The following is a 12645-nucleotide window of genomic DNA, read 5'->3' as shown; positions in this document are numbered from 1 at the left end:
CCAGAATTTTGAAGTCAGAATGTACCAGGTTGTACTTTGGTGTGCTGACAAGCTTTTATAGAACATATTGGATGGTCATCATATCTGAACATTTCAGTAATCTGAGATAGAAAAGGTAAAAGATACAAGGATACACGGATGTTTATTTGTATAACAGATAACGGATGTCACATGCATACGATTACTAATGTAAAGAATGCAGTGAAATTGTCAGTTCAAGTAAGTAATGCCTTAAGATACTGTTTGTTTTCTGAGCTGAACTCCCACACACTTCCTGCTGTAGTCCCCTCCTCCTCCGTCCTCCGTGGTTTTCCCCACTAACACACCGTAACCTCGGTGATGGAGCGTGCTCAGAGCCCCGGGTGCCCATGGGCCTCTCCAGGGAGAGTTATGTGTGTGTGTGGTCACTGAGGCTTATGGGAGTTATGTGTGTGTGTGTGTGGTCACTGAGGCCTATGGGAGAGTTATGTGTGTGTGTGTGTGTGTGTGTGTGTGTGTGTGTGTGTGATCACTGGCTTATGGGAGAGTTACAGTATGTGTGTGTGTGTGTGTGGTCACTGGCTTAGGGGAGAGTTGTGTGTGTGTGTGTTCACTGAGGCCTATGGGAGAGTTATGTGTGTGTGTGGTCACTGAGGCTTGGCTGGGCGCCCACCTGTCCAGGCCCTGTCCTGCTGATGCAGGCCCTCCCAGGTGTGTTCAAATTCGGCAAACTCTCTGAAGAGTTAAATCTGAACGATCTGGTGTCAACATTCCATGGTAACGGTAATTCCTTGTTCTCTTTGTCACGCTCACAACAAGCTTCACTGTACTGTATGTTCATGAAGAACTACCTCCTGAGACTGTTTACGAGTGTTTGCAAACGTTTGTCGAAAATCAAGGCAAACAGAAACCTAAAAAACATACATGAATGTTTTTATGCGAACAGTTCAAATGAGATGAAGTGAAATAGATACAAACTTTATCTCTGTAACCCTGGCTCTGTAAATAGAAAACAAACACATTGGCACAGACAGACGCTACAGCTGTCAGCACATTGCCTCAGGGGCATGCAGTTAATGGGTGCATTTAATTGGCTGGTGGAGTTTTGTTATCAACAACCATATGCCAGAATCGAGGACCACACCTTTTAAAGTGTCCTTTATGACTGAACAATCAAATGAACAAACAAACAAACAAGCAAACGGAGTGTAGTCTTCTCTGTGGTCCCCTCCGTTCCTCCTCACCACGGCAGCCCTGCGGTCAGCAGAGAGGGGTGAGGGAGGACTCGTCCACCTCGCCCCATCTTCTCCCACGCACCCTGTCCTTCCTGTTTCTGCAGGAAGTGGCCGTCCAATCCCTCACTGTTGGAGCGCGCTCAGTTGGACTCCTGGCTGCCATTTGTCAAGAGGTGTAGTGGGCGTGTCGGGGCTCATTGGTAGTCGGATCAGGCTCCTTCATCCTGAAATGTGATTCCAGTAATGTTTTCTGTAATGCTTTCAGGACATGGAGGCGTTAGCATCTGGTGTGAAACTTTAGCTGTACTTAGAAACTAATTACGAGGAATAATCTCTTCTGTTTTATTTTGCTTTCTGCTTTTCAAAGGTTTTCATTGAGATTATGTGCCTAGAATCTCATCAGTCTCAACAGGCGGTGCAGAGATTTGTCTAAAACTAACAACATACCTTGATAGAGGTCTACAGAATTGTCTTGTAAACACTTCGGCAATGCTAGTTAAAAGTTAGTTTGTTCGCTGATGTATTGTGATGATACTGTATAGTCAGAAATATCATGCTGCAAAAGCTGTTCAAAATTGATTTGGGGATAATTCAAATTAATTTGGATTAAATTTGCTTGCAACAAAGAGTCCATGTCTTGAATTTTCTCTTGGGGATAAATAAAGTATCTAATAAAGTATCTATCTATCTATCTATCTATCTATCTATCTATCTATCTATCTATCTATCTATCTATCTATCTGTCTGTCTGTCTGTCTGTCTGTCTGTCTGTCTGTCTGTCTGTCTATCTATTTATCTATCTATCTACCTGTATCTATCCATGTCATGTTGTCTTAAGACTGGTCTTTGCTTGGGGTCCGTGGGGCAAATTCTGTACACTATACAAAGTTCTCCCATTATCCAAACCCTTTCCAGTGTTTATGTGCTGCGAGTTTTTGTTGTTGCATGAGGAACAGGCTGTAATGCTGCTCTCCGAAATGCACGGCGTCAGCAACATGATCCGGCCCCGGCCGTAAAGCATGCGCCATGTAGCGCGATTAAAAGCCCCGGCGGGCCGCTGGAACACGCCAATAAATATCCTGGGCAGGAACGACCTGGGCTACATCACCAGATGAAGAAGGTGTTGACAGGAGCCGAGAGGAAATAAAACAAGCGTAGCTCATGTCAGTTACACTGGGAAGGCAGCTAGCCTCAAACCCTCTGGACTACTCAAGTCTCTCAATTATCCACCTCAGTGTGAAGAAGCCTCTGGACTACTCAAGTCTCTCAATTATCCACCTCAGTGTGAAGAAGCCAATGTCCCATAGCAGCTCTTCTGATATCAGCTTTGACCGAAAGTAATAATCAATGAAAATGTTTGGACGTTTACATAATGGCAATTTGAGAATCTGCTGCGCAGATGTGCATGCATGTATCTGCAATCTGCATGTGAATAAATGAGTGAATTATACAGTAGTTTGTAGAAACAAGTCCTGTGTATTAGTCACATTGTGTATAAGCCGCAGGACAGTGTTTTGTGCAAGTTAAAAGAAACAAAGCCATTTTGATACCATATTAACTGCCCGCGTGTATAACCTCATAGCTGAAGAAATTTAGCCAAATGTACTATATAAGCTGCAGCTAGTTTTGAATGAATGGATGAACGTGTGTGTGTATCTGTGATGCTTGCTGTTGACGTTGGGAAATTACAGTAGAATGAATGAATGTGTATGTGTATCTGTGATGCGTGCTGTAGACGTTGGGAAATTACAGTAGGTTTGAATGAATGAATGTGTGTGTATATCTGTGATGCGTGCTGTAGACGTTGTGTGTCCTCGCCCTGACCCATGCTATCCCATGATGCTGTGCAGGCGGCGCGTGTGCGGACGCGGAGGAGCGGCTGATGAACTGGCTGCTGGGTAAAGGCCGCTACAACAAGCTGATCCGGCCGGCGGTCAACCGCACCGAGCGCGTCACCATCCTCCTGCAGGTGTCCCTGGCCCAGCTCATCAGCGTGGTGAGTGTCCCCTCAGAACCGCCGCTCACACCTGGGCTGGACCCGGCCCTGATGCGGCCCACTTCCGCCAGCGTTCACTCCAGAGCGATTGGGAGTGGGCTGGAGTCCGTCTGAGCTGCTCGATTGGGTTTGTTTAGTTCTGAGCTCAGGTGTGCACCAAGGTACAGTAGTCGGGCCCTCCAGGAAGTATCGCTATGGAGACCAGCTCACCTGAGCTCCTGTGTGGTTCGTAATCAGGAAGTAAACACCACTGATGACCACTGATGGTTCTAAATGTCCAGACCACTGGTAAATACACCACTGGTAAATGTAAACATATTGATTACTGTAAGCACACAATTTTCGAAAATGCTAACAATGTTAAGCAATAATGAGGACTAGACAGTGGCCTTGATGAGGCCTACTGTGTGGCTCAGGTCTGCCTCCGCTCTGCTCCTGTGGAGCTCAGCCAAACCAGCCCCAATGCAGACCCAAACCAGACAGAGAGAGTATAGGAAGCACATCAGACAGAGGATGAGATTAGATTAGATCAGATCCAACTGTATTGTCATTGTGCAGAGTACAAGTACAAGTACAAGACAACACAATGCAGTATTATATGTGTCTAACCAGAAATGTCAAAACAGCAGAATAGTGCAATGTGATATACAAAGTTTGTTTGTGACAACTTACAAGCCATCAAATATAGTGCAGTGTAGACAGTAGTATACAGTTGGTTTACAGACGGTGGTTTAGAGGAATATGAATGGTTTCTCTTGGGGGCTTATTTGGTTGGTCATCACTGGGATACAGAGCTACAGTTCAGAGTGGCAACCGCAGGATAGAAGCTTCCTCTGCAGCCGCTGGTTGGGGTGCAGAGAGACCCCAGTGTACGGGAGAGACCCCAGTGTACGGGAGAGACCCCAGGCTATGGGAGAGACCCGTCTATGGGAGAGACCCCAGGCTATGGGAGAGACCCGTCTATGGGAGAGACCCCAGTCTATGGGAGAGACCCCAGGCTATGGGAGAGACCCGTCTATGGGAGAGACCCCAGTCTATGGGAGAGACCCCAGGCTATGGGAGAGAGCCCAGGCTATGGGAGAGACCCCAGTCTATGGGAGAGACCCCAGGCTATGGGAGAGAGCCCAGGCTATGGGAGAGACCCCAGTCTATGGGAGAGACCCCAGGCTATGGGAGAGACCCCAGGCTATGGGAGAGACCTGCTCACTGAGTTTGCTCATCAGTTTGGAGGGGATGATGCTGTTGAACGCTGAACTAGAGTCAATGTTGTCAGGACACACACTGAGTGAGGAGAGAAACACACACACACACACACACACTTAAGCACACTGCAAATGCACCAAGTTGGGAGTGGGTCTATAAAAGAGCCCTTTCCTCTGGTGGATCTTTATCAGCATTAGCAGCAGCTGCCACCATCACAGGCCTCAGGACGGACACCTTCCGCCTCATCTCTCTCTCTCTCCGCTCCTCGTCTCTCTCTCTCCGCCTCGTCTCTCTCTCTCTGTCTCTCTCTCTCTCCGCTCCACGGCAGACGCTGTAAAGCGTTTGATTTACACGCCGCCGGCCGCTCTGCCCGTCACCGCCCGCCCCAGGGGCCATCCCGCGCCCGCCAGATCCTCCTTTACGGTCCCTCATTGTCTCCCGCCGCGCGCGTAATTGAAATAGCGGCGTGCTGTAAACGCAGGCCAGCGGGGCTGGTGGCGCGGGTGATATACTCGCTGGGGTCGCGCTTTACTGCCGGAGCGCAGCGCAGGGGTGGACCGGACGGACGGGTGCGGTATGGAGGCCGTCGCTCGTGCCGCCCCGCCGTGGCTCCGTGACTCATTTCATTTGCGGCGTATGGATTTAGCGTTACGGAGCGCGGGGGGGTGGGGGGGTTGGGGGGGGGGGGGGGGGGGGTGAGGACACGGAGAGAGACGGAACGTTCGTCGTCTTCTGGTAATGGTGTCATAGATCTGAGCAGCGCAGTGGGGAAGGGAAATACAATCACAGCCACACACACACACACACACACACACACACACACACACATTACTCTACTGCCACACGTCACAGCTGTGTGGAAATGTCACACACAGCTGCATCGGTATCAGAATGTGTGTGTGTGTGTGTGTGTGTGTGTGCGTGTGTATTCTGTGTGAGCGTGCAGTATGTATGTACATTTATTAAGTGTGCAGAGTGTGTCTCTACAAACTGTGTGCTCGTATGCATCCTTGCATATTATAGTGTGCCTTTTTATGGGTGCTTTTATGAGTGTGTGTATGAGTAGGAAGTTGTTCACTGAGAAGAGTGTGCACTGTGCGCTTACGTTTATGTACATCATTGTGTTCTTTTATGGGTGACTGTGTGTGTGTGTGTGTGTGTGTGTGTGTGTGTGTGTGTGTGTGTGTGTGTGTGTGTGTGTGTGTGTGTGTGTGTGTGTGAGTGTGTGAGTGTGATGGGTATATAAACTATACTGTGCATCTGTGTGTGAGTTTCCCATCTCCCCTCTGTGTCCACAGAATGAACGAGACCAGGTGATGACCACCAACGTGTGGCTAACTCAGGTGAGTGAGAGGATGCCCCCTCCACCCTATTAAACAGCACCAGCACTTTACCACCCAGGATCACTACCTCCTGCTGTCTCCCGGCCCTCCATTTAAATAAGAATGGAGTGGGTGAGAAGGGCTAATGTGTGTAGAGAGGGGGAGAGAGAGGGAGAGGGGGAGAGAGGGAGAGAGAGAGGGAGAGAGAGAGAGGGGGGGAAGAAAGAGAGACAGGGGGATAGAGAGACAGAGAGAAAGAGCAGGAGAGGGAGAGAGAGGGAGAGAGAGGGAAAGAAAGAGAGAGAGAGAGATAGAGAGACAGAGAGAGAGGGAGAGAGAAAGAGGGAAATAATGTATGGGACAGAGGAGAAAGAGGACAGTCTGGTTGATGGAGCTAGGAGGAGAGTGAGTCTATAGTGCCGGCGAAACACAGAAAGATCTATGATGAGGACAATGAGTCAGAGAGAGAGCAGAGAGAGTCGCCAGGGAAACAGATGGAGTAGTGTTGATGGAGTCGTGTTGATGGGGCGCAGAAAGAGAGAGTCGCCAGGGAAACAGAGCTGGAGTAGTGTTGATGGAGTCATGTTGATGGAGTCGTGTTGATGGAGTCGTGTTGATGGAGTCGTGTTGATGGAGTCGTGTTGATGGGGTGCAGAAAGAGAGAGAGGCGGTGGTGCTGACAGAGAGAGAATCCACAAGGTTGACAAGGAGAGAGAGAAAAAGCTGTAAGAGAGAGAGAGAGAGGGACAGAGAGAGAGAGAGAGAGAGAGGGAGAGAGAGAGAGTGGTTGTTGAGAGTGAGTGAGTGAATCCTCCGTGCTTCTCCTGCAGAACTGGAATGATTACCGTCTGTCCTGGAACCCGGCGGAGTACGAGGGCATCGACAAGCTGCGCATCCCCTCCCGCCACATCTGGCTGCCCGACATCGTGCTCTACAACAAGTGGGTGCCCTCCGTCACCCCCCCCCCCCCCCCATCCACCCACCCTCCGTCACCACCCACCCTCCGTCACCCCCCACCCCCCCATCCACCCTACGTCACCACCCACCCTCCGTCAGCTACACCCCCCGCCTGTGATGCACAACAGAGAAACACAATTAGCGTTTGCAGTAGATCATTTCAATGTACTCGACTCCCAGTGCACAGATAGAAGCTAGGAACTTGTTCGATATGTTCGGAGGTGGGAAAGTCCAGCCTCAGAGAGTGAAAGTCCTACCACACATCTGTGCCAACCATTCAGTTAAACCAGCTGATTCTATTTGGAACAACTGTTCAGCCAGGTAGATTAGTTAATTGATGGCATCACCTGTGTTAAATGCACAGGTAGATCCAATACATGGTTGGACTTTTATTTTCTGAAGCTGGAGTTTCTACCTCTGGATGTGTTGTGGTATATTTCAGTTTGTTAGAGAGTCTAGTCTCAGTCGTTTGTTAGCTGAGTGACATCTCTCATTTATCTGGATCTGTCACCAACAGCGACATCTCATTTCACATCGTCTGCATCCAAATGCCTCTTTCCTGAATCAGTCCTCTCCTAAATGAGCAGGAGGTATTCACAGATGATTTGTACCTGACAGTCTCGTCTCTGTCTCATGTCTGCGTCTGTTTCCCCCCCCCCCCCCCCCCTCTCATCCCTCCCCAGCGCTGACGGCACGTACGAGGTGACGGTGTTCACCAACGCCATCGTGCTCTTCAACGGCAGCATCGCCTGGCTACCGCCGGCCATCTACAAGAGCGCCTGCAAGATCGAGGTCAAGCACTTCCCCTTCGACCAGCAGAACTGCACGCTCAAGTTCCGCTCCTGGACCTACGACCACACGGAGATCGACCTGGTGCTCAAGTCCGAGGTGGCCAGCATGGACGACTTCACGCCCAGCGGCGAGTGGGACATCCTGGCGCTGCCCGGGCGGCGCACGGTCAACCCCAACGACCCCACCTACGTGGACCTCACCTACGACTTCCTGATCAAGCGCAAGCCGCTGTTCTACACCATCAACCTCATCATCCCCTGCATCCTCATCACCTCGCTGGCCATCCTGGTCTTCTACCTGCCGTCGGACTGCGGCGAGAAGATGACCCTGTGCATCTCCGTGCTGCTGGCGCTCACCGTCTTCCTGCTGCTGATCTCCAAGATCGTGCCGCCCACCTCGCTGGACGTGCCGCTGATCGGCAAGTACCTGATGTTCACCATGGTGCTGGTCACCTTCTCCATCATCACCAGCGTGTGCGTGCTCAACGTGCACCACCGCTCGCCCAGCACCCACACCATGCCCGCCTGGGTCAAGCTGGTGTTCCTGGTCAAGCTGCCCGCGCTGCTCTTCATGCGGCGCCCGCACAACAGCTCGGCGCGCCAGCGGCTGCGCCAACAGAGGCGGGCGCGGGAGCGGCGCGGGCTCCTGGGGCTGAGCTACGGCGGGGCGCCAACGCTGCCCTCCGTGCCCGCCATCTCGGCCTCGTCCGCCGCGCTGCTCACCTCGGCCTTCTCGTCGCCCGGCCACTTCTACAAGAGCGCCGCCGCGTCGGCCGCGTCCGCCAGCCTCGGCTTCAGCGCCCAGGCGCCAGGAAGGGGGACATGCGCTCGGACTTCCTGCCCAACGGCTACGCCTCCGCGCAGGACCTGAGGCAGAGGGCAGGAGGAGGAGGAGGAGGAGGAGGAGGAGGAGGAGGAGGAGGTGGAGGAGGAGGAGGAGGGATGGACTGGGGCTCTAACGTGGACGAGGCGGTGGACGGAGTGCGCTATGTAGCTGACCGCATGATGGGGGACGACGATGACCAGAGCGTGAGTAATCTAGAACCAGAATGACCAGAGCGTGAGTAATCTAGAACCAGAATGACCAGAGCGTGAGTAATCTAGAACCAGAATGACCAGAGCTTGAGTAATCTAGAGCCAGAATGACCAGAGCGTGAGTAATCTAGAGCCAAAATGAGCTCGTGCACCTCTCTCAACAGCTATTGACCCATCGTCTTGCCTTAATGACCTGTTTGTACAATGCACATCAATTATGCAGTGTGCACACCTACACCAACTAGTAAAAGCACTGACTAAGGGTTGGATCAGCACAACAGATGGTTTCATTCTTTTTATTCTTGTTTGTTTTCTGCACGTTATTCTCTTTCTATATTCCGGCCCTAGTGTATAGTGTTTTCTCCTCTTTAAACAGGCCTGTGGTACTCTGAGATTTACCTGCTCCTCACAACACTGTAGCTGTTTACGTGTCAGGCAACATACACATGGGTGTCAGTTCATGTAGCACTGCAGAAACATCTGCACGTGTTAGCAACCAGACACACCTCGCAACTTCAAGTGAACACTTGACACAGCACAAGTCAAATAAGCGTCTGACACCTTAAATAGAACAGAGCGGCCTGCGTCCACTAAGTGTCTAAGCTCTTGTAAGTCCTGTACGTGGGGAAGAGCGGCCTGCGTCCACTAAGTGATGGCTCTTGTAAGTCCTGTACGTGGGCAGCTGCGGTGTCAGAGGAGAGGAGTCAGCTGTCTGTGGAGGAACGTGTCAGTGGACAGCACAGTCAGCAGGGACTGCAAGTGTTTAGCGTGACGACTCGCAGGCCGAAGTGTTAGAGACTGGGAGACACGAGCGAAGCGACACAAATGCGGTGCCATTGATTGTGTTGTGAGCTGGATCAATGGAGGGGGCTGTTTGAGAGATGGCTGCTCTCACAGCAAGGACAGGACAGATTAGAGAGCAGGAGGTTATGGGGTCAATAGGGCCAGTGACCATGTATAGCTGCCCAACTCATTACGGCCATGTACTGTATAGCTAAGCAACTTTAACCCCATGCTGCCCAACTCATTACGGCCATGTACTGTATAGCTAAGCAACTTTAACCCCATGCTGCCCAACTCATTACGGCCATGTACTGTATAGCTAAGCAACTTTAACCCCATGCTGCCCAACTCATTACGGCCATGTACTGTATAGCTAAGCAACTTTAACCCCATGCTGCCCAACTCATTACGGCCATGTACTGTATAGCTAAGCAACTTTAACCCCACACTGCCCAACTCATTACGGCCATGTACTGTATAGCTAAGCAACTTTAACCCCACGCTGCCCAACTCATTACGGCCATGTACTGTATAGCTAAGCAACTTTAACCCCACACTGCCCAACTCATTACGGCCATGTACTGTATAGCTAAGCAACTTTAACCCCACGCTGCCCAACTCATTACGGCCATGTACTGTATAGCTAAGCAACTTTAACCCCATGCTGCCCAACTCATTACGGCCATGTACTGTATAGCTAAGCAACTTTAACCCCATGCTGCCCAACTCATTACAGCCATGTACTGTATAGCTAAGCAACTTTAACCCCACGCTGCCCAACTCATTACGGGCAAATCATTTCTCATCCTCAGTCTGTTCTCTCCCTCCATCTCTTGGGTCTTCTCCATTTCATCTCTCTCTCTCTCTCTCTCTCTCTCTCTTTCTCTTTCTGTTGTTCATGTTCTATCTTTTTTCTCTTTGTCTCTTTAGCTCTTTTTCTTCTTCTTTTCCTCACTATTTATTTCAACAGTCACAAACCCCCCAAAAAATCTGCACACCCAATACAGTTCTTTATATACAATACAGGCACTGGACTGTTTTTTGATCTCGCACCCAAAAACATTCCGGATGTGTGTGATTAAACTTTGTTTTTGACAGTCGAAAAGCCACCATGACACCCTCTACTTGGAGAATCCGCCCGCACACTGTCTACAAATGCTCAGAATATCAACACTATCTGCTGACACTTTCTTTTTTTTTTTTTTTTTTTTTTTAAGTTTTTTTTTTGGGCTTTTATGCATTTTTAATGATAGTACAGTAGAGACAGACAGGAAGTGAATGGGAGAGAGTGTCGGGGTGGGATCCGGAAAGGACCACAGGGCGGGAATCGAACCCGGGTCGCCGGCGTGCGGTGCAGGTGCCCCAGCCAGTCGCGCCACGGCTGGGGCCTGCTGACACTTTCTTACAGTAACTACAATTTATGTTTAAGCTTAAGATTAGGGGTCTGGGTTGGTTAATCTTATGTTCAGTAACTGTTCAACGGTTTGTTGCAACAATCATTTAATTTTTGCAAACAACCTGAGGCTGAAGTGTGTTGCAAATGTGTTGCAGTGATATCTGCAAGCAGAAAGCATGTGCATTGTAGCTCAGCTATTAGAGTGTTTTATGTGATGCATCTGTAGAAATGGACAAACACTATGGCACGCATGTGTCCGTATGTGCTATTATGATGCGTGCTATTCCAAAGTGCGTGTGTCCATATGTGTTATTACGCTGCGTGCTATTCTATTCCCACACCACAGTACTGTATGTCCGTATGTGTTATTACACTGCGTGCTATTCTATTCCCACACTACAGTGTGTGTGTCCGTATGTGTTATTACGCTGCGTGCTGTTCTATTCCCACACCAGCGTGTTCTTACTGTGCTGTGCTGTGCTCCTCTGCTGCAGGTGATCGAGGACTGGAAGTACGTGGCCATGGTGGTGGACCGGCTCTTCCTGTGGATCTTCGTGATCGTGTGTGTGTCGGGGACGCTGGGGCTCTTCCTGCAGCCGCTCTTCCAGAGCCACATCGTGCCGCTGCCACACACCGAGGCCGCCGGCAGGAGCGGCATGTGACGGGACGACGTGACGGGCGTGACTGATGTGTGTGTGTGTTTGTGTGACGGAAGTGACAAACGCGACGGAGGTGACAGAGTGGCGGACATGACCGGATGGAGGGAGGGAGGGAGGCTGGTTTGCCAAAGCCACAAGACATCAGCATTCAGCATCAGTGCTCAGCTCCGAGGGGGACGAAGAGGAGGAGGAAGGGCCATGTCTCACCTTCCAATCACACGCTGTTGCTGAAGGGCATCCAAGCACCAAATCATTCATTGCAAGTCCACATGCTTTCTCTTAGAAAATGTGCGCACAGCCAAACAATTTAGCTAGAGTCAGATTACTACAGTAGATGTCCCATAAATAAGGTGACCAGTGTTTTTTCTAAACTGTTTGTTCTAAACAAGGCCTGTAGTATCACCCAGTCGCTATGTAACTAAATCCCACTTGTATTAATTGTTAGAAAAAGAATCTTACCGTCATGACGTAAAAAAACACGCAGCCATTTAAGACCCGTGTGGACCAGTCATGTGCTGGCTTTACACTTCTTGTAACTCCGTCCAAATTATCGGCCTCGTTCTCTAGGGGTGCGAGCATTGAGAATAGCGGCTGAAGCGTCTGCTAGCCCCTCAGTAAAAAAATTTCTTCTTTAGCGAAGACTTATGTCTACTATTTTTTGCGAACCTTTCCTGCCTTTTTTTTATTCCCTAGGGGGAAAGGAGACAAGATGCAAAAGCCTCTAAAAAGCCACTTCTGTCAAAAATTAAATAATTTCACTTCAAATCCCGCTAAATTTCCCCTCTTCCTGGTCTGAGATATTGATTCGTATGCAAACCCCTATAGGAGCCTGATACAAAATGCTCATTTTAAAGAAGAGCGGTCAGATGCATTTAGAGGGTTTTGCATCTGAACCCTTCAAGTGTCTTCACAGGGATGAATGGATGGCTCATAAAGTGACCTCATCGTCACAAATTGGCATTTATTTCCTGCTATTAAATTTGCTAACCTCCGTTGCGTCTGTACGTTACCATTTTTACTTGCTGTCTGTAAATCTGTGATTTTTATTGTTTCATTAAAAGTTATATAAAATGCACCATTAATCCACGAGGATTATTATTTTTTTCAATAAAATCCACGGGCCACGTCTGTGTAGGGGATGATTCACCAACATATCTCCATGCCATTGTGTTGTTTGAAGGGAAGTGTGTGTTCACTTGGAACAGCTCCTGACAAGAATTGGTTTGGAGATTCATTTATGGGTCATATTCAGTCTTTGCCAATTCCATTTCAATTTGCGAGGCCTAACT

The 12645-nt window shown here is 49.6% G+C and overlaps 1 protein-coding gene across 1 annotated transcript in view; it reads left to right on the top strand.

The window, feature by feature from the left end:
• LOC134068519 (neuronal acetylcholine receptor subunit beta-4-like) overlaps window positions 1-11359 on the top strand; it is an 18573-nt gene extending 7214 nt beyond the window's left edge. The window contains exons 2-7 of the mRNA XM_062524186.1: window positions 3065-3210; window positions 5712-5756; window positions 6566-6675; window positions 7376-8300; window positions 8432-8512; window positions 11192-11359. Coding sequence (XP_062380170.1) covers window positions 3065-3210; window positions 5712-5756; window positions 6566-6675; window positions 7376-8300; window positions 8432-8512; window positions 11192-11359 — 1475 coding nt within the window. The remainder of the gene's footprint in view (window positions 1-3064; window positions 3211-5711; window positions 5757-6565; window positions 6676-7375; window positions 8301-8431; window positions 8513-11191) is intronic.
• The last annotated feature ends 1286 nt before the right edge of the window (window positions 11360-12645 follow it).

Source organism: Sardina pilchardus, chromosome 21 (assembly GCF_963854185.1).
Source record: "Sardina pilchardus chromosome 21, fSarPil1.1, whole genome shotgun sequence".
NCBI lineage: Eukaryota > Metazoa > Chordata > Actinopteri > Clupeiformes > Clupeidae > Sardina > Sardina pilchardus.
This window is presented reverse-complemented; position numbering and strand designations above follow the sequence as displayed.